Source organism: Octodon degus, unplaced genomic scaffold, assembly GCF_000260255.1.
Source record: "Octodon degus isolate 3935 unplaced genomic scaffold, OctDeg1.0 scaffold00011, whole genome shotgun sequence".
NCBI lineage: Eukaryota > Metazoa > Chordata > Mammalia > Rodentia > Octodontidae > Octodon > Octodon degus.
The window spans coordinates 26,100,297-26,121,862 of record NW_004524587.1 but is presented as its reverse complement, the minus strand read 5'-3'; the positions used below and the strand labels follow the sequence as shown (position 1 = coordinate 26,121,862).

Sequence of the window (21,566 nt, the reverse complement as noted above, 5' to 3'; positions counted from 1 at the left end):
ACCTCCAATATAGACCACCTCAGGCGCCCAGCCAAGAGCCAAAGACTGGAATAATTAGGAAGTCATGAGTTTTAAGTACTCATTGCTTTTATTTTTAATATAGTTATTTCCTCATGGGGTTTTTATCATCTAATTTTTTTATCATCTAATTTTTAATAGTGCTGTGTTTGATAACTGATTCATAAAAGTTCCTTAAAGTTTAACTAACAGTCACCTCGCACATTGGCGTTCCGCTGTACCAGCCTGTCAAGGTCCAGGACCAGACCTGGCTGATCACAGAGGACTACATTTCCCAGAAGGCACCTCTCCCAGGATTAGCCCTCAGCGGTAACCATGGAAATAGCTAACAGATAAGCTGTGCACGGAGGGTAAGGAGGGTGCAGGGTGCTGGGCGTGCTAGACTGTGCCTGTCAGGGGGAGAAAAGAGGAGGTAGGGTAAGGAGCTTCTCTGGTTTAGAGTCTCCAGGCCTGTTCTTTCTGGGAAAGTTTTGTTTTGTTTTGTTTTGGGGAATGTGTGTATGAATGTGTGTGTGTGTGTGTGTGTGTGTGTGTGTGTGTGTGTGTGTGTGGTGGGGAGGAGGTGGAAGCTGCTGCTGGGCGTGGTGTGCAGGAGCTATGTTAGGCAGAGTCCAGGGAATTTGGTGGGGACCCCCCTCCCCAGCAACTTGGCTGTAGCTGAGGAGGAAATAAAGAGTCATAGGTCTAGTCCCAACCTCATCTCTGACACAGGCGTCCCGTGACCCCGGCCTGTGTTTGCCCCAGCTTCTTACTGACACTTTGACCTTCTTTCCATCCTACTTCCTTGCTCGCCCACCACTCCCCTACCCCCGCCGTCCCTTCTAGAACTTCTCCATCTCCTGAAGCTCTGAAATGTGAGTTTTAGAGGACCTATGTGGATTCCTCTCCCAAAGCTGCCACTTGGTGCTGTGACCTACACAGCTTGCTTAAGCTCTCCAAGCCTCAGTCTTCACATCTGCAAAGTGGATCCTGTAAGACTGCCTGCCTCATAGAGTCAGTCAAGGTTAAACAAAGCCATTAGCACCAGGCCTACCCCACATGCCCCGGCACCCACCACATCAGCTGCCCTGCCTGGGCACTGCTTCTCTGTGCCTGAAATGCAGATAGCTGGATCTGATGACAGGCTGTGCAGCTTGGCTGGAGGTTTGTCCATGGGGAACTGTCATCCTGACCGGGCCCTGAAGGATAGCAGACCTCACCTGTCTGGGACTTGGGCAGGCTGACTTCCACCAAAGGATGTGTCTAGCTTTTCCTCAGTCCCAGCACACATATTGTCAGAATGGACAAAAAGCTGTACTTCTTTCCATTTTTGAACTTCTGGCTGGGCTAGTTAGGCCTCACTGGTCAATTGAAGTTGTACGTGACCTTATTTTCCTCTTTTTATTTTTTAACAGTGTGGAAGACAGAACTCAGAACCTGCCACATACTAGGCAAATGCTCTATAACGTAGCCACACCCCTGAAAGTCCCCCTTTTTATGACAGAAAGAGAAACTGAGGCCCAGCCAAAGTTAGGGCCTAGTGGGAGCTGTGGGTAGAGCCAGATTTTCTCTTAGCCAATCTCAGTCCTGATGGCAGCTGTGACTCAGCTCCCCAAGAGGCAGAGGTGGCCTGGGCAGGGGTGCACAGTGGGGGGCTAGGCACCTCCTTTCCCTACCTCCTCAACACAGAGCTACATTTATGCAAGGCAAATGCTCTACACTAAACTACATACCAGCCAACCCTCCTCTCAGCCCTGGCTTGTCTCCAGCAGGACAAATCCTGGGAGACCCTCCTCTTTATCTCCATGTCCCCATCTCCCCCATCACCACTGGTGGGTTGGGGTGCTGGACCTTTGCTTGTTTGCTGTTAGGAAAGCAGATGTAAAGCTGGTGGTGGAAAGGCCTCAGCTGGAGGCAGGGGACCCCTGTGTCACCTGGGATGGTGCTGGGTATCCTGAAACAGGGACCCAAGGGGAGGCTGGTTTCCACATGCACTGAAAGTCTGCAGGGGGCACAGGAGGTGGCCCTAGAAACTTGGGTGGGTGGCCAGGATTCCAAGTTAGCGAGAAGGCTTTGCTCTGTGGCCATAGGCCAGGCTTTTCTTGGGTACCTGAGCCCCAGATAGCTTCTCTGTGCGGATCGGAGAATGATAATGCTCATCCCACCCCTTTGTCTCAGTGCCTTGGAGGGAGTCCTGCGCTTGCTCTCTTTGCGCCTCAGTTTCTAGTTGGCAAGATGAGATATCATTCACCTCCCATCTTCTCTCTCTCTTTTTTTGTCATATTTTTGTCACCTTATGATTTTGAATAATTTTCTTTAAGCCTAGTCATTTATTGGCCTTAATAAACATAACTTTAAAAAATAAATATATCTTAATAGAAAACATTGCACCATGTAGCAATTCCCACAGCATCAGTAGCATCACTTGCCAGAAGGAGAAGATAACTGTCAAAAATAAAGATAACAGACAAGCCATGTTGGGGCCTTTGGGCTAGCTGACCCAAAGCCCCTGAGCTAAGTGTCTGTGCTGATTTGCAAGTGGCAGAAGTAGTACAGAGGTGCTAGTATCAACCAGAAACTTTCTCCTTTTTTAATGTAGTACCAGGGATCAAACTCAGGACCTTGCACTTGCCAGGCAGGCGCATATGCAACTGAGCTATATACCTGGCCCCTGAGACTTTCTCCTTCATTGAGAAAATCTCAATTTCATTTTTTTTTTTTTTCTGTATTTTAGGAAGTATCTACAGGGTGTTCAGACTTGTAGTGATTCTCCTGTTTACAGCCTCCCAAGTGCTGGGATTATGGCTGTCTCAGCATGCCCCGGGGGCGGAGCTGGCACAGCAGGCCAGGGGATGGACTGAAGTTTAGCAGTAATTGCTTCCTCCCTAAGTGTTGGAAGGAAACCACTGGAAACTGTGGCCAGGCACGTGCAGGGGGTCTGGGGGCTCCTGCCTGGTCTGATGGGCCACTCTGAGAACCTGGTCTGATCTGACCTGGGCCACTATGAGAACAGTTGCCCTTCTCTCCAGAGACATCATCTCTAGATAGCCAGAGATTGCCAGAATGGAGGTGCTGAGGGAGAAAGTGGAGGAGGAGGAGGCTGCCGAGAGGGAGGAGGCTGCTGAGCGGGCTGAAAGGATGGAGAAAACGAGGCCAGTGGAGGTGCAGAAGGAAGAAACCATCCTGACCCAGGAGATGCTCAGAGACTTGGAGAAGAAGCTATCGGAGATCAAAATCCCCATTCCAGCAGGGACCCCGTGAGTGTGTTGGGGCAAGGGCAGACCAGGGCCAGGCACAGGAAGAGCCAGGCTGGAGGAGGGCGGAGGGCACTGGGGAGTGAGCTAAGACTGGGGAGGGAGAATTAAATGATGAGGTAGACTGAGGGGCTGTGAGCACCTGGCATTGCCTCCCCTGGACTGATGCCATCTGCACTGTGGTGCAGGGTCATAACTGAGGACACCATTGATGTCTCCAACCTGCCCCTTTCCTACAAAACCAACACGCCCAAGGAGGAGCACCTGCTGCAGGTGGCCGACAACTTCTCCCGCCAGTACAGCCACCTGTGTCCAGACCGCGTGCCGCTCTTCTTGCACCCGCTGAATGAGTGTGAAGTTCCTGTAAGGCTGGGAACAGAGGGCAGGGCCCAGGTTGGGGAGCACAGGGAGCTGACACTGGTTCCCCAAGGTCTCTGCTGAGCAGCAGGCCTCCTGCCAGCCTGAGCTCCTAGTCCCCACAGCATAATTGCAAATGCCAGCAGGCCACAGGCTCTTGTCACTCAGCCCTACAAGGCCAGGCCCACCTGAGGAGGCAGTCTGAGGGGACACTAAGGCCTGTGGTTGGTGGCTCAAGGAAAGAAAGGAGTGGGGTTTGCATGGGGCTCTGATTTTTGAATGGGGCAGTTAACACAAATGTTAGAAATGTCCGCACGGGCCAAATTAAACAAGGCTGAGGAACACCGCTGAACTGTGGGCTGCTGCTTTGCAGTCTTTGGATTAATGCCATGCCGCTCTACCTACAGATGAGGAGACTGAGGCCCAGAGAAAACCAGGGAGCTGCCTAGGGTTATGGGGTTGGAAGGAAGAAGCCGGTGCTTTGCTCTGGTCCTGGTACAAGTCCTGATCTATTCTGTCCTATTAATCTGCCCTTAGAGGTGGGCTTCACCTCTAAGGCTAGAGCAAGCCCAGGAGCCACCCCCTACACCCAGAACCTCTGCAGGCCTCGGGAGGGCCCCACGCCTGGCAGGAGACCTGCGCTCCTTCATCCCTGACTTGCTATGTCACCTCGGCCAGCTTACTTGGCCACTCTGGGCCTCGGTCTCCCCCACGGGTACCCCAGGGGATGGAGGAAGGGGCTCTCTGAGGCCCTCCTCATCTAGATCCTGAATAAGCTTGCTCTGTGCCAGCTGTTGCCACTGCTTCATCAATAGCTGCCACATGCCAGACCTGAGTGTCACCTTTGCAGCCAGGGGCTTCTCTGCCACCCCAGAGCCCTCAGACCTGGTCTGCTGCATGGACCCCTAGGGTCTCCCGATGCACTGAGGAAGGAGGCCTCTCCAGGCACAGGATTGCAGGAGTCCCTACTGTGCATGGCCCTGGCTTGATCTATCCCCTTGCAGAAGTTTGTGAGCACCACCATCCGGCCCACGCTGATGCCCTACCCTGACCTCTACAACTGGGACGGCTGTGCCAACTTTGTCTCTGACTTCCTCACCAAGGTGCCGCTCCCGGACCCCCTTAAGCCGGTGGGTGCCACTCACAGGCTGCATCTGCAGCCCAGCAGACCCAAGATAAGAAGCGAGGCAGGATGTGGGAGAAGGAGGTTCAGCCAGGGTCAGGCCACAGAGACCCCCTGTGGGGACATGGGCTCAGATATAGCCACTTGCCCAAGGACACAGCAAGCCCGGCCCCTTTGCCACCACCTCTTGGCCTCCTCTGCCTCTTTCTGCCTCAGTCCCCTTCATGACTTCAGAAGGTGCCAAAAGGTGGTGATGGGGGATACCAGCTGCCCGCAGCTCTCAGCCCTGCCCCCTGGACAGGTGAGAGATACCTAGGGGCAGTGGTCCACCCCTGCTGACTGCCTGCCCCACAGCCCTCGCACTTGTATTCCTCGACCACGGTGCTCAAGCAGCAGAAGGGGAACTGCTTCGACTTCAGCACACTGCTCTGCTCCATGCTGCTTGGCGCTGGCTACGACGCCTACTGCGTCAATGGCTACGGCTCGCAGGCCCTGTGCAACATGGATCTGACACGCGAGGTGTGCCCGCTCACGGTGAAGCCCAAAGAGGTATGGCTGGCATCCCCCAGGATACACACCTGTGCTGTGCCATCCTTACAGGCTCATGTCCCTGCCCCAGCCACGAGGATGCCGCTCTGTCACTAAGCTGCCCTGTCACTAAGCTGCCCCTTTCTTGGCTGCTCTCAAGTCTATTTTCAAAACCACCATAGCTTGATTCTCCACAACAGGTAGCATTTTCCCATCATTGATTCAGTTTAAGCTACTGTGTCCCACTGGGTGAGTCTGGTGAATGTCACATCCCTCCTCCTAAGAAGAACTCCATTTGCCATATGCATTTGGCAAAACTTCGCCTGCCGCTCACATCTAGGGAAATAACAAGTGAGTGTAGAGATTTGATTCTCAGTCTCCTCCTCTTAACCAGGAAAAAAGGCCACTTTTAGTAGAAAAAAATGTGGCCCTCCAACAAGTGGTAGTTGTTTTTCTATGTGGCCAGAGCTGCTGTGAACACATGACACGCTCTTAAATGAATTTTAGTGATCAGAATCTTTAGGCCATTGCTTTCCATTGGGGAACCAGGCCTGCTACAGTGCTTTCCACCAGCTGGAGGCCTCCAGGACTCTGCGGTGACCAGGGTCATGCTGCCCAGGGGCCCACTGGGGATCCAGAAACCTGAGGCCTCCAGCAGGATGCACAGCACCCGTGTGGCTGAGGGAACACCTGAACCCCAGGCACAAGTGGGGGGAGGGCAAGAAAAAGGAGGCCCCCAGGACAGCCTTGCTGCACCCCAAAGGATGGCAGAGCAAAGGGTCCAATATAGCTGTGGCGCTGAGCTTGTGCATGGCTGGTGCATGAGCCAAATGTTAATAACCAAAATTACATCAACAAGCAACAGATGCAGAGAGCCTCAGGCTTGCGGCCTACATTCATGCCCACGCACTCGATCGCTCCTACGATAATCCTGCGTGGTAGAGATTATGGCTCTTATGTTACAGCTGGGGCTGATAAGATAAAACAGGAAGGCAAAATCACATGACCGAAGTCACACAACGAGTGCTAGGAGACCCAGGGCCTGCACTGGGCTGTGTTAGCCTCCAAACCCTGGAGATCCCTGTTTCTCTCCAGTGGTCACAGGCACAGTTCGGCAGCTTCTGCCCTGCTCCTCCCCAGAAACACTTCTCAACGTGTGTACACACACACACACACACACACACAGGAGTGCACTCACACCCTCAGCACACATGTACACCCACACATCCACACACAGGCTTTTCTTTTTTTCCCGATCCTACAAACTCATACTTTCAGTCCACACATGATACCCTCCAGTGATAAATTATTTGAAAAATCTGACCCTCTCCAGTTCGCCCACTTTCTGGTTCAGATCTGGCTGGTAGGGAGTGAAGAGGAGAAACCCTTGCCTCCCCAGTCCCCCCTTGTCCTGATGACAGTTCTCATAGGCATTTTCCTTTCCTCTGCTGCACAAGCCTGGGGAGAAGTTTCCAGTATTCTCACCCCCTTTACACAGCAGCCTGAAACCCAGAGGGCCCAGAGCTAGAGCTGCCACTCTCTCTGCTGTTGGGCTCACCATTCTCACAGGCTGCAGGAGCAACTGCCAGTCCCTGGCTCCAGGGCCAAGACATCTCAGCTCTCTGAGCTGTGTAGAGGGCACTGCTCGAGGCCAGCCACACTTCCTCTCTTGCTGGGACAGACAGTCAAGACGAAAGAAAAGGCCCAGCCCAAAAAGTACACCATCAAGCCGCCCCGGGACCTGACCAGCAGGTTTGAGCAGCAGCAGGAGATCAAGAAGCAGAAGGAGGCCAAAGCCCAGAAGGAGAAGCAGCAGCGGGAGGAGGAGGAGCGTCTCCTGGTGGGCCCCCTGCAGCCTCCACCCTTCTGGGCACTGGGGGACCCTGCTAGGGACACTCTGAGGACCATGACAGGCACAGTTCTACTGGCAAGATGAGGACAGGAAGCCAAATGTTTCTTTTCTTTGAATTCTCAGTGAACTCTTTATTGAAGGAGTTACCCTACTTTCACCCTGAATCTCAACACACAAAGCCAACCCCAGTACCTACAGCCATACAGATCTAGTTGGTGACCCTAGACCTAGTCGAAGCCCCCATTTCATTCATTCAAACACTGGGCTCAGAGGTCCTTTCTGGGAAGATCTCAGCTGTCCTGTGGTTCCCCAGTCCCGGGAGAGGTTTGGACCCCTGACCCTACACACCCCCCCAGCTGGCTGGATGGAGGTCACCCACCTTTTCTGTGCAGGAGGCAGAGAAAGCCAAGCCTGATCCCCTGCATGGCCTTCGGGTCCACTGCTGGGTCCTGGTGCTGTCAGGGAAGCGAGAGGTGCCTGAGAGCTTCTTCATCGACCCATTCACTGGGCGCAGCTACAGCTCCCAGGATGACCACTTCCTGGGCATTGAGAGCCTCTGGAATCACAGGAACTACTGGATCAACATGCAGGACTGTTGGAACTGCTGCAAGGTGCCCACAGGGTCTGGGGGCAGGCATGCGGGGAGGATGGAGGGAGGTGTGAGGTGGCTCGGGGAGAGCTTTCCCACGGCTGAATCCTCATGGCCTGTGTCTTGCCCACCAGTAACCATTGCTGAGAAAGGTGCATCCCCCCAAGCATGCAGTCCAGCGACTTCCCATGGACTGAGCATGCCCTGTTCCCTGCTCCCAGATCAAGAAGAGAGCTGGGCATGGTGGCGCATACCTACAACTCCCCCACTGAGGGAGGCTGAGGCAGGAGCATCTCAAGTTGTGTGTGCATGTATTCTTAGCTTATGAATGGCCTTTGCACACACAGATTCACATGCACACACACACACATACACACACACACACAAACACACCATGAGTACAGAGAAGTACATGATTCCAAGTGTACATCCTTAAATTTTCATACCCTGAACCCTCTACAAAATCAAGACCAGCATCTCAGAGATGTCCCCACCCCCCTCTGCTGGTCACTAACACCTCCATAGCTGAGCACACCTGTCAGTTTCATCTTGTTTCATACTTCCTGTCAGTTGAGTCATCAGTGCGGATCCTTGATGCCTGCACCCTTTCATCCATGGGGTCTGTGGGTCTCATCCATGCTTTATGTGTAGCTGTGTTTTGTTCACTTTCATTGTTTATTAACCTCCCGTTATTTAAGTGCAACAGAACTTATTTTTCTATTCTATAGAGGCATCTGTCGATATTTCCAGTTTCTTGGTTTTTGTGTTTTGAGATAGGATCTCACTATGTAGCCCAGGCTGGGCTTGAACTTGCAGTGATCCTCCTGCCTCAGCCTCCCGAGTGCTAGGATTACAGGTGTGTACCACCATGCCTGGGCAGGACTGTTTTGGATAGTACTGATGTGACCCTTTTTCTACATATCTATCAGGAAACATGTACTCACTTTGGAAGATTCTGCTCACTTTTAGAATCATTGTAGCAATTACACTCCCACCAGCAAGGGTGAGAGTTCAGGGAGCTTCATCCATGCCTCTGTCCTTTGTGTCCCAGCTGGTCCCGTGAGTGTGTAAGGGTGGCACTGGGCCAAGATAGAGTGCACTGGCAGGATGTGAGGTGGCCAAGGCTCTACCCACAGCATGCCACCCACAGCATGTCAAGGACACCAATAAGCCAGCAGGACTTGCTGACCTTGAGTTCTGGCCTCGAACTCTAGCCTCGAGGCTCTGACTCCTGTGCTTCTTTATTGTTTCCAAGTTCCTCTATTCAAGAGCAGGCCATGTCCCAAAGACAAATCCTCCACCCTTTGGCTCCCTATTCTAATGTTACCTCCTAAGGACTACTGTCACCCATAAGGGAGATAAGCAGAGTTAACATGCAATGGAGGGTGAGTGGCTCTGCGACAGTAGAAATCTGAAGTTCAGAGGCAGAGCTAGAAGCTAGCATGCTGGGAGGCCGAGGCAGGAAGATCACAAATTCTCACTGGGCAACTTAATAAGACTTTGTTTCAAATAAAAAAGGGGGGATGGGGGACAAAGCTCATGAAGCATTCAAGGCCTCAGGGTCAATTCCCAGTACTGCCAAAAATGAAAAGTTCCAAGACACAGAAACTTTGCCCTTATGATTCCAGGATCTCGGTTCTCCCAGTTTCCCAGGGGTTGGGAGACAACACCAGGGGCTCAGAACAGACCCTGGTTACTCAGTAAACATTAGCTTTTATTACTCTCATTTCACAAATAAGGAAACAGAGACTCTAAGAAGTGAAACAGCTTCTCCCACGCCACACTGGCTCTCCAGAGCCAGGCTTGAAACCTCTGTGGTCCGGGTTCCCAGAGGGTGATGTTCCTGTGGCCGCTGCCGGAAGCCCCTCTTCTAGCCTTCGGGTCCTTATCCTGTCCTGCAGCACCCACACCACAAGCTGGCTCACCCTGCATCTGTGCAAGGCAAGGGCTAATGACAACCGAGATAAGAGAATGATGAAATGAGGGCCAGAGGGGCAGAACTGCATAACTGAGTGAGGGGTGAAGGACGTGCCCCTCATGGTCACTGCCACACGAGCACTGTGAAGGAAGAAGTGCTTTTCCCTCCTGAGAACCGGAAGTAGCATCTTGGAGGAGGAGGGGGCCCATGGGGCTCGTTGGAGATAGAAGTTGTACATTCACATTCAACGATGCCTTTTCTATAGAAGAAATAGGACTTCGTGTAAAGGAGCGACACATAAGGACTGCTCAGCACTGACACGCATGCCAGAGGTTAGGCCACGTCGGAGAGACACAGGCATCTGTGCAGTCGGCTCCTCTCAGCCAATCTTTGACTCTCCCCAGCCACTGTCGTGTCATCGGGGCCTCTGGCCTTCCCTGTCCTCAGTCACGTCCTCCTTTTCCAGCCACCACCCCAGCTAGGGCACAGTAGCTCTCAGGACTTCTCCCAGGACTCACCAGGACAGGGAGCAGGAGCCTCCGCTGATCTGTCCCTTCAGCTAGCTGAGTGCTGAAGCCCCTCTCAGGCCGCAAAGTTAGTCTCTGGTTTCCTGGAGGGTGATGAGAGTGGCGTGTCCCCTGGGAGGCACAGGCACAGAGGTGCTCCCTGCCTCGCAGGAACTGTCTACTGAGGGGACAGAGCCCCTGGCCTGAGACAGGCTGGAAAAGAGGAGGTGAAAGAGCAGCCCCTCCCACCTTATGCGCTATACCCTGCCCAGCTCCCTTGCCCTGGTGTGGGCGAAACGCTTAAGGCCACTTTTTCTCAGCCGGCTGTCCCAGTTGCCAGATCTTCTTCCAGTGAAATCCCACGTCTGATAGCGGGCTACGCCCCAGAGGCACACAGTGACCTCACACCCCACCTATCCCACATCTCCTCCAGCAATCAATGCAAGATTTCTTTGTAGGGAGACTGGGTGATGGGCAGTGAGTGCTAGCCCCTCTCTGGTAGGGCCTCAGTTTCCCTGTTGCAGGAGAGCGTTGGCCAGGAGCAAGCATTCTCCGCAGGCTTCTTCCAGCCCGAGACCTGCTTTTGTTGAGCAGGTGAAGCTTGGGGCAGTGAGGGTGCACTTCGCTATCTCTCCCTCCACCAGGACTTGGTCTTTGACCTGGGAGACCCTGTGAGGTGGGAGTACATGCTCTTGGGGACAGATAAGCCTCAGCTGTCCTTGATGGAGGAAGAGGATGAGGGGCTGAACGATGATGATGACATAGAAGATCTGGTGAGTCTGAGAGGTGTGCGGAGCCAGAGGAAAGCTTTGCGCACTGTCTTGCTTCGGGCACCTGGAAACCTCCCCCAAACCATGTATGTGTATGGAATGGGATCGGGTGGACCCATTACAGCTCCTTTAAAGCACGACTTCTGGGAGGCAGTCTGAGATCCGGACATGCCCACTGAGCCTGCCCAGGACTCTCTGGGTCAGGGGAAGGCTGGGCCTTGAATCTGGGCCTCCTGATCATTCCCCTAATAACCCACCCTGTTCAGGGGCTGTCTTGGTCCTGCAGAAAGCTTAGCCTTAGAGTAGGGGTGTGGCAGCTCCTTGCCAGCCACCAGGGCTGGAGGGCCAGACACTCTTCAGCTCCATCCCGAGAGGCACTGATTCCTCTCACCCTGCAGGCCTTACTTGTCTGCCCTATCAGCTCTTCCAAACATCCCTGGTCCAGCACTGTCCCCAGGCCTTAGATCACCAGCCTCACCTCACCAGGCAGGTCTGTGTGGGAGACTCTGGGTCCCCTAGTGTTGCATCTGGCTATGTGGCCTTGGGCAAATGTCCTGGCTTTGGGAACCTCAGTTTCCTCATCTGTACATAACATAGGGAATCCATCTTCAAGAAAAGGAACATTAGGCTGCTAGGGCTGCTGCAGCAAGGTGCCACAGCTGGGGGCTTGAAGACAGCTCTGGAGGCTGGACGTGCAAGACCCAGGGGCAGCAGGGCAGTCTCTTCTGAGGCCTCCTCCTGGGTTTGCATAGGCATCTTCTCCAGGCTTCACATGGTATCCTCCCTGCATGAGTTTGTGTCCTGAATTCCTCTCGTAAGGACAACCAGTCCTTTTGCACAGGACCACCCTGATGGCTCCATTTAGACTTGGCTACCTCTTTAAGGACCTTATCTCCAAATGCAGTCCTATGAATTTGGAAGACAAAGCAACACCCATGTGATAAGCAGCATCCACTGGGCCCCAACTATCAGGCTGTGGTGCTGAGCAATTTACAGGTTTAAGCCTCCAGGACCACCCTGCGGTGAGTGGGTCCCAGTGCCATTATCCAGACTTTTACCCACTGTTCCCTGTTACAGATGGGAAGGCTTGCACACAGAGGGGCTGAATAACTGATCCAGAGGAACGCAGCCATTAAGTGACAGAGCTGGGATTTGAAATTAAACAGCCTGGCTCCAAAGTCTGAGTTCTCAACAATCACTCTCGTGGGGTTGCTTGAGAAGGAGACAGTCTAAACGTGTGACCTGCCCTTGCAGCATGGCCTGGAAAGGGGGTGGAATACCCTGGGAGTCCCCTCTGGAAACCAGGGGCCTCCCCTGAGCGATAAATCCAGGACACAAGCGCCCCCTGCTGGCTATGATGTGCAGACTCCTGGAGGCCCTGTATTTAGTGCTGTGACAGCTCTAGTTTGGATCTTTAGTAATCTTTGTGGGAGAAAACTTACACATTGAGAAAATCTCATGCGAGTGTCGGTGCATACCTAGTTGGAGGGATCTTTGTCTAGATCAGGCCTTTTTTTTACGGGTGGGGAAACAAAGACTTGGAATAACATTAGCCTGGTGGTGACCTCTGACCCCTTATATCACTGCCCCCTCTCTACAGGCCCAGGCCTCAGTTAGGGATATTGAAACCTGGAGTAATTAAGGGACTCACCTTCAGCTGCTTAACTGGCATTGGATGAGGGTGTGGCTGCGTCCACCTGACTCCTAGGGGTGCATGCCAGGTGGAGGGGGGGGGAGGGGCTGGGCTCCCCGCAGGAGCTGACTCCTCCCAACTTCTGTATCTTGGGTCACACTCCTGACCTCCACCTTCCCCAGGGAAGCTGAGGACCCATTGCTTGGGTGGTATGGGGGATGAGGCCAGCACCACCCACCTGCCCCCACTCCCCACAGGGCAAGGAGACAGAGGATAAGAGCTTTGACATGCCGTCCTCGTGGGTGGAACAGATCACGATCTCCCCAGAAGGTCTCTGCAGATGCTGCTCACTGCTCTCTCCAGAACCAGCCCTGGGCTCCAGGAAGGTGTCCATTGACAGTCAGTGGGGAGGAGGAGGGAGACGTGCAGGGACTGCCCTGGCCCTCCTTGCCACATTCCTGCTTCACCCTCCCTCCCACCCTTCATCCCTCCCTCAGCCCACAGCCAGCTCTGTGGCCAGGGCCTGACTCCGTCTGGCTCACAAGAAGGGCTCGGTTGACACCAGAGCCACTGAGGACTGGGACACTGCCCCTCCCTCCCTCAGATGCCCATCTAGAGTGGCCACGTGAGGTACCCAGAGCAGACAGTGCAGGGTCTCAGAACCTAGGAAGGGCAGGTAGAGGGCTGCAGAGTAGATGTCATATGTCCAGGGTTCATGTCTGCTGGCTGCCCAGGTGCCCTTCTGGGAGTCCCAGTCCACAAGGAGGGCACAGGCCGTCTCCACAGGGGGTAAGGCACATAGCCCAGCCCTAGGTAAGGGCTGGGGAGGATACACGCCAGACTGAACAAGGTCACTAGGCTAAGTTTTGTTTCTTGTTTCCTTAGTTTTTTGAGACAGGGTCTCACTATGTAGCCCAGGCTGACTTCACATTCACAGTGATCCTCCTGCCTCAGCCTCCAAAATGCTGGGATTATGGGTGTGCAATAGCATGCCAGATTGAGGCTAAATTTTGGGGGGTCTGTATGGAGCCCAGCAAAGGTAGGCTGCCATGGTGATCCTGGAAGAGGGATCTGCACAGGCAGGCACCTGGCAGTGAGAATGGCATGGCTGGAGGGTCCCTCCTCTGGTCTATGGGAACCCCATGCTTGGGCAGATCCATAAGCAGCTCAGTCTGCAGTCAGTGGTGGTAACCACTGTCCTCCTCCCAGGAGGAGCTCAGGGCTTCTTAGTACTCAGGGCCATGGGGTGGCTGAGTGGCCAGGTGGGGTTGGCCCTTCCTGTGCCAGCCTGAAAGGAGAGACCCCAGCACTCCTGTGCCCACCCATAGCATTTGAGACCCGCTGCCCAAATGGGAAGAAGGTGCTGCAGTACAGGAGAGCTCGGCTGGAGAAATGGGCCCCATACCTCAACAGCAATGGCCTGGTGTGCCGCCTCACCACCTATGAAGACCTGGAGTGTAAGGCACAGTGCTGTCTGGGGTGCCAGGGAGAGCTGGGTCACCCTATACCTGGGACTTTGGGCCTCTTAGTGTAGGTGTGGGCTTCACTGGGCTCCATGCTGGGAGCAGTGGGATGCTGTCCCGGCTGCAGTGAGCACCCTTGGGCCCCACAGGTACCAAAATTTTGGAGGTCAAGGAGTGGTACCAGAACCGGGAAGACACGCTGGAGCTGAAGCACATAAACAACAGCTCAGGCCTGCACACCGACTACTTCAGGCCGGGCCACCCCCAGGCTCTGCGTGGTGCGTGGAGCTGGGCCCCTGGGGGTGGGGTGACACATACCTTAGCATAAGGTCCTCGACAGTGGGGTGCCGGGGGAGGAACCAGCCTCCAGGTATCTGCTCCCTAAGCAAACCAGACGTGCAACAGGGAACTTGGAAGATCCAAGGAAATGTGGCCAACGCTCCCGCAGAAAGGGCAAGGCCAGAGACACGTTCCTGCCTGCAGTCAAGCCTGGGATGGGATAGGAATCCAGCCAGGGGCACCCAGTGTGGGCTGCATTCAGAGCAGGTGAGGCTGCTGAGTGTAGAGCCAACACCCCTCCCCGCCAAAGGCAAAATAGATTAGCTCAGTGGTGGAGTGTGTGCTTGGCATGCCCAAGGCCTTGGGTTCAATTCTTAGCACCTAAAATAACTATGACCTTAAAATGTGGACACTTTGTGACTCAGTAATTCCACTGCTGAGTCTTTGGTCTTAGCAGATAATGGGTAACAACAGAAAAATGCATGGTGCAGGTGGACATCACGGTGTTGCTTTCAATAACAAAAAGTTAGACACAACCTAAGTGCTCAGCAATGGGGACTCGGGCCCAGCTAATCTTCATCCATAATGTGGTGCCACCTCCTCCCTGGGCCCAGGCTGGGGCCAGCACAGCTGCAGGGTGGCACCTGGTCCTCACCCAGGCGTCTCCCTCCATCCCAGTGCACGTGTACAAGACCATGCAACCCGAGAATGACCGCATCATGGAGTTCTATGAAACAGCCCGTGTGGATGGCCTGATAAAGCGCGAGGAGACTCCCAGGACAATGACCGAGTACTATCAAGGACGCCCAGACTTCCTCTCCTACCGCCATATCAACTTTGGGCCCAGGGTCAAGAAACTCACTTCGGCCAGTACCGAATCAAACCCCCGGCCCATGACGGTAAGAGCTCACTGGGCTTGGGGACAGGCTGCCTGCCTTCTGTAGCAAACAGTCACCACAGGACAGAGAGAGCCCTGGCTCTGGAGTGACATCAAGGCCTGAGATGGTTCCTGGGCACTGACTACAAGGCAAGCATTCTGCCAGCTGCACAGCCCCTGGCTGACTGGGACTAGACAGAGTGCTGAACCCATGGCCGAATGTCTCCTTCTAGCTGTGGACAAACACCAATCGGAAAAATAGACATATAAAGTAGAATGGCTCCCCAGGCATTACTGGATTAATGGGTTTGGTCTTGAGAATATTTTATAACTTAACTGACAACTGTGGGTGGGTGTGGGGGCTAGAATCCCTCAGCTACCCACTTTTCATTAAGTTGTGCATTTTTGCTCTATAAATCATTACCTATTATTTGACAGCTGCATCCAAAGAAGCTCTTTCTAGCAGTGAGAGATGTCTAAGCTGTGGGGTGGGGGCAGGGTGGGGGGTGAGCTTCCCATCTCTTGAGGGAGCCACATAGTCTTTTTTTTTTTTTTTTTTTGGCCAAGCAGTCTTATTGAGGGAGCTGGAGAAAGGCTCCAGCTCCACACAGGGCTGGGTGGCCTGGCACTGAGAACCCAGAATCCACTGCCAGGCTGTTCTACATGGTCCCCCAAGCAAGCCCAAACTCATGTCGCCAGTGTGTATTGCTTCTGCCCTGGAGAACCCAAAGGAAGGCCTCTGTCTTCATCCCGTGCGTGTTCTGGCCTCCCAGAAAATCACAGAGCGGTTCTCCCGCAACCCCGCAAAGCCTGCCGATGAAGACGTGGCGGAGCGCGTGTTCCTCATCGCTGATGAGCGCATCCAGCTGCGCTACCACTGCCGTGACGACTACATCACGGCCTCCAAGCGCGAATTCCTGCAGCGCTCTGAGGTAGACAGCAAGGGCAACAAGATCATCATGACGTCGGACATGTGCATCAGCTTTGAGGTGAGCTGAGCCTGAGGGGGCAGGGCGGGTGAGGCCACTGGAGTGGGCAAAAGAGGACCCTGCGGTGTCTGGCTCCACTGAGTCTGCAGATCCAAGAAATGCACCCCTGAAGCCAGCCTGGAAGTTCATCTGTGCCCCATGGGAAAACTCACAGCTCCCATCTGGGGTCCCTCTCCTTTCTCACCCAAATGAGAACCCAGTAGGTTCCATTCCTCATGGTCCTGTCCCAGCTCTGGTCAGTGCAGTCCCCAGGCCCAGGAACACACGGGGGGTAGGGAGGATCCTACCTCCTACCCCTAAGGCACCCACCTTCCTTGTCCTAACCACACCACCAGCACATTCCTTGGCCACTTTGTCTTTTACTATCTGTATCTTTGTAAGTAGGCAAAGTGGCCCAGAGAGGTTAAACAACTTGCTTGAGCTCACATGGCAGGAGTAGACTCAAACCAGATGGTTCCAGACCCACTGAGGCCTGTCACTGTAGCGGTTCTGGTCCCAGGTGGAACCCATGGAGCATACCAAGAAGCTTCTCTACCAGTATGAGACCATGATGCATCTGAAGAATGAAGAGAAGCTGTCCAAACACCAGGCCTGGGAGTCTGAGCTGGAGGTGGGAGTCCCATAGCCGGGGGAGGGGGGGAGGCGATAACAGGTTTCTTCATCATGTCTACGTCACTTCCCAATTCAGGTGCTAGAGATCCTGAAGCTTCGAGAGGAAGAGGAGGAGGCACACACGCTGAATATCTCCATCTACGATACCAAGCGCAATGAAAAAAGCAAGGAGTATCGGGAGGCTATGGTGAGGCTCGCTCCCAGCCCGGTCCTGGACTTTCCTCGCCCCACAGCCAGGATCCAGGCCAGCTCCCCTCCCAGGCCTGTGGCCAAGTCAATGCCTGTGGTGTTCGGGTGAAGAATGTAGGTGCCGCTGATTTAGCTGCCCCCACTCCCCAGGAGCGCGTGATGCACGAGGAGCACCTACGGCAGGTAGAGGCCCAGCTGGACTACCTGGCTCCATTCCTGGCCCAGCTGCCCCCTGGTGAGAAGCTGACACGCATGCAGGCTGTGCATCTCAAGGACGAGTGTCTCAGTGACTTCAAGCAGCGGCTCATTGACAAAGCCAACCTCATTCAGGCCCGCTTTGAGAAGGTACAATGGCTGATGGAGGGAAGAGGAGACCTTAGTATTCTTATCTAGGAGATGGGCTCAGAGGTCTCAGTCCAGCACCACACAGATCTGTGAGGGACCCATGATGGGGATGAGTTTGTCATTGCTTGGGGTTTTCAGATGGCTGGGTTGTTCTTCCTTGCTCTTGCAAATGGATGGGTGATGGGTAGATGGATGGAGGGGAGGGATGCATGATGGATGGGTGGGTGGGTGGATGGATGAATAAATGAGTGGGTCAACAGATGGGCAGGTAGACAGGGAGATAGAGAGACAGGTTGAAGAATGGACCAGTAGCTAGGTGGGTGGGGCCATGAGTGAATGGATGGATGGATGGATGGGCGGATGGTTGGATGGGTGGATGGGTGGATGGGTGGATGGGTAGATGGATAGATGGGTGGATGAATGAATAAATGAGTGGGTGAATGGATCAGCAGGTGAACAGGGAGATGAGGGACAGGCTGAGGAATGGACGAGGAGCTAGATGGGAGGGCCACAAGTGGGTGGATGGATGGATGGTGCATTACAATTCTAATCCTTGGCCCATTTCTTTTCTTTTTTTAAAAAAAATATTTATTTGTTACAGGGCCTCACTACACAGCTTGAACTCCTAGTGATCCTCTTGTTTTCAGCCTCCCCAGTACTGGGATTACAGGCTTGTGTCACCATACCCAGTCTTGGTGACCAGCTCAGCATACCCAGGGGACATGGCTGGTGTGGCCTGTAGTGTTGGGGATTGAACCCTGGTCCCTGTGCTTGCCTAAGCAGGTGCTTAGTCTGTTGAGCTATCTCACCGGCCCTGCTTGGCCCATTTCTATGTGTAAGGCACACACCACATGGTTCCCATGCAGTCTTCAAATAGAGCTCCACAAGGACTAGCGGTGGGTGACAGTAACCTTCATTTTGGAGAAAGGAAATTGGAGGGCCTGAAAACGTCAGAACATGTCCAGAACATGTGGTTGACCCTGCTTTGATCCGATGGGCATGGTATCCCTCTAAACATGACCCCAACACCTTCTATCCAAGACTTCCTGGGGCCCCTGTGTGTGCCTCTCTAGCTTGTCTAGTGGTGTTGTCTGGTGGCCAAGTGGGATGGTGCCTGCAGTCTGAGTGGGGGTCCGCCCTCATCATCTCCTACCCTCGTGCTTGTCTCTCTGTGGCTACAGGAGAACCAGGAGCTGCAGAAGCAGCAGCAGTGGTACCAGGAGAACCAGGTGACCCTGACACCAGAGGATGAAGACTTGTACCTGAGCTACTGCTCTCAGGCCATGTTCCGCATCCGCATCCTGGAGCAGCGGCTCAATCGGTGAGGGGGTGGGAGCCAGAGAGGACCTGGAAGCTGGCCCCTGGCGTGGGAGCCGCTCACTTCCCTCCTTCCTCTCTCTGCTTCAGACACAAGGAGCTGGCTCCCCTGAAGTATTTGGCGTTGGAGGAAAAGCTCTACAAGGACCCACGTCTAGCAGAGTTCCTCAAAGTCCTTGCTTGACCCCTCATGAGCCTAAGGCAGAAGCCGCCAGAAGCCAGACAGAAGCCCACCCAGCCCAGCCCTGTGCACCTTATGCCCCTGCACTTGGGCCTCCTGCTTCTCATAGTTTTCCCATAAATAAACACACTTTAACCTGGATTTGTGCCTCAGACACATTAGCTCTAGTCTATCTTCTCTTCTCTTTTTTACTTGTAGGCTGCGACTGCCCCTTCCCACCACCTCGGCCATCTTCCCCATTTGCTTCCTTGCTTCTTGGTGGGAAATTTCTGCATCACCTCTGCAGGTGGCCCCACAGCCACTGCAAGCAGCCAGGTAGACCTCTACCTGATGAAGTGGCCCTGCTCCCAGAGTGGTAATGGCAAGGCCCAGGGGTCTGATGTGAGTACCAGGGACTGAATTCCTCTTCCTCTTCTTATGCTTTACCCATCTGTGAGATGGGAATGACACCACTGCCTTAAATAAGGCATAGAGGGCTAGCTATGCCAACCAGAAAGCACTCACTAAATGTTGGCTTAGAAAATGCTACAGAAAAAAAAAAAAAAGAAAATGCTACAGGCAGGTGTGGCGGGGCACATCTGTAATCTCAGCACTCAGGAGGCTGAGGCAGGAGGATCTCTAAGAGTTTGAGGCCAGCCTGAACTCTTGTCTGGTGGGGGGCAAAAACACATCAAATGCGTTAAAAATCCAATTCATTGGGCCAGCAGATAGCTCAGCGAACTAACGCACCTGCTTAGGTATAGGGACAAGGGTTTGTTCCCACACATGCCATGCTGGCCCTGCCCCCCAGGGCATACTGAGATAGCAACTGCGACTGAGCGGCATGCCTGTAATCCCAGAGCTTGAGAAGCCGAAAGCAGGAAGATTAGTACGAGTCCAATCTGTGTAGTAAGACCCTGTATTTAGACTCTGTAATAAATACATCAAAAAAAAAAATCCAATTCATTAGTCTTCTGGGAAATGCAATCTACCACACACCAACCAGTATAGTAAGTGCTGGTGAGGAGGAGAAGGAGCAGCAGCCCACAGACAGCTTTCCCACAGAGGTCTAAATCGGTACAAGATCTGCGGGAAACTGGCAGCATCTACAGAGAGCTAACCATGGCCCAGCGGTTGCACTTCCGGGGTCAGCTCTGCCAACCTGCTGTCATTTGGATCCTGGATGTACCAGACAGGCCCTATTGCTAAAGAGTTAGCCCAGGCAGGTGCTGCTGGGCAAGGGCAGAACTTTAAGAGGCGCAGTCCAGCAGGAGGTCTTCAGGTCACCGAGGGGCCTCTCAAGGGACCACAGGGCTTCTCCGTCCCTCTTTTGCCCCCAGCCATGAGGCAGGTGTTCTGCTTTGCTGTGTGCTCCAGTCATGATGTGCTGCCTGCTACCAGAGGCCTAAAAGCAATGGGTCTGCTTAATCATGGACTGTAACCTCCAGAACTGTAGTGAAAAAACCTTTTGTTTTTATAAGTTTATTACCTCAGGTATCTTGTTATAGTGATGGAGAGATTAACACACCATCCACCCGCCCATCCATCTATCCAGCTATTCAGTGAGCAAGGGACAGTACAGCAGAAGTAGAGGCGAGGCACAGTTGCATACACGGGTACTCCCAGGGATCTTGGAGGCGGAAGCAAGAAGATTACAAGATGTGATGGTGTAGGCCTAAAATCCCAGCACTCAGGAGGCTGAGGCAGGTGGGTTGCCATGAGTCTGAGCTTCGCAGCAAGACCCTGTGCCAAATAAATAAGTGGTTTCAAATTAAGAAAAAAAAAAATAGAATCACACCACTAGGTGTGTTTGATGATCCAACTGTAATCCTTGCTACTCAGGAGGCTGACCTGGGAAGATCACCAAATTCAAGGTCAGCTAGAGCAATTCAGCAAGAACCTGGCTCTAAAATAAAATAGAAAGGGCTGGGATGCAGCCCAGGGGCAGGGTGTTACTGGGTTTAATCCCCATACCAGGAAGGAAAAGGGTGGAAACATAAATTGTGATTGCGTAGGGGAAGGGGTCTGTAAGTAGGGAAAGGCCTCACTGGTCTTCCTGGCTAGTCCTGACCAGCAAGTGTTAAAACTTGACTGAGGGTGCAATTAACAAAACTACAGAAAGCTGATAAACTGGGCAGGGTCCCTAACCTTCCAAAGGAGGGGAGGGGTGGCCATTTAAAAGACCTCTCCCTCTCCTTGACCTTGTAAGGTCCTTTTAAATTCCTAAATTTCAGACATAGGGCGTGACAGGACAAAAGGTAAAATAAGGAATCTGCATAGATGATGAAGCCCAAATTAAGGGTCTTAGGCCCTGAAATAGCCAATCAGGTTGTAACAAACTCCAGGGGGAAAGAAAAACTCTTTCTGCCACACTTTTGATAAAAAAAAAAAAAAAAAAAAAAAAAGGCCCAGCATAAAGGTTCCCCCATCTTTCCAGAGCTCCCTGCCTTCTCACAAGGTAGCTGTCTGTCCCCTGCTTTTCTTTCCTTTTTTTGTATTTAGTACAGGGTCTAACTACACAGATCAGATGCGTAGTGATCCTCCTGTTTTCAGCCTCCCAGTACTGCACACCCAGGATCAGACCCAGTTCCTGGGTGTGCCTACGCAGGCACTTTAATTTGCTGAGCTATCTGGCTGGTCCTTCTTTTCTTTCTTTCAAATAGTGTTTCTATTTTCCTTTTATAAACTTGGTCCCTTTAATCCTTTACTAGGGCTGAGTTTACAAGTCCTAGTGAGGTTCTTGGACAGAAGAGTAAATAAAGCTGCAGTGCAGTACCCACTTCCCCCTGGATGCGAAAGATATAATGG

At 53.2% G+C, this 21,566-nt stretch overlaps 1 protein-coding gene across 4 annotated transcripts; it reads left to right on the top strand.

Moving 5' to 3' along the window:
- The first annotated feature begins 316 nt into the window (after nucleotides 1-316).
- Nucleotides 317-18,854, top strand: Drc7 (dynein regulatory complex subunit 7). Of its 4 annotated transcripts, none has more exons than XM_023709142.1 (18): nucleotides 317-368; nucleotides 3,027-3,254; nucleotides 3,440-3,614; nucleotides 4,613-4,738; nucleotides 5,086-5,280; nucleotides 6,941-7,099; nucleotides 7,504-7,722; nucleotides 10,769-10,897; nucleotides 12,785-12,857; nucleotides 13,856-13,984; nucleotides 14,140-14,268; nucleotides 14,948-15,168; nucleotides 15,920-16,135; nucleotides 16,635-16,745; nucleotides 16,824-16,934; nucleotides 17,087-17,281; nucleotides 18,463-18,602; nucleotides 18,689-18,854. In XM_023709142.1, exons 2-18 carry the CDS (start codon nucleotides 3,061-3,063, stop codon nucleotides 18,780-18,782), a joined length of 2,616 nt encoding a protein of 871 aa, XP_023564910.1. In that variant the 5' UTR covers nucleotides 317-368; nucleotides 3,027-3,060; the 3' UTR covers nucleotides 18,783-18,854. The 4 variants fall into 4 exon arrangements, with proteins under 4 accessions (XP_023564910.1, XP_023564911.1, XP_004626105.1 ...); XM_023709143.1 differs by having other exon boundaries at nucleotides 346-430; nucleotides 4,616-4,738; XM_004626048.2 differs by having other exon boundaries at nucleotides 346-430.
- The last annotated feature ends 2,712 nt before the right edge of the window (nucleotides 18,855-21,566 follow it).

Excerpts from the sequence above, each read along its gene's own strand:
- Drc7 (XM_023709142.1), top strand. The coding sequence starts at position 3,061 with ATGGAGGTGCTGAGGGAGAAAGTGGAGGAGGAGGAGGCTGCCGAGAGG. Across the intron at positions 13,985-14,139 it reads CACCTATGAAGACCTGGAGT|GTACCAAAATTTTGGAGGTC; the intron begins GTAAGGCACAGT and ends TGGGCCCCACAG. Across the intron at positions 18,603-18,688 it reads CTGGAGCAGCGGCTCAATCG|ACACAAGGAGCTGGCTCCCC; the intron begins GTGAGGGGGTGG and ends TCTCTGCTTCAG.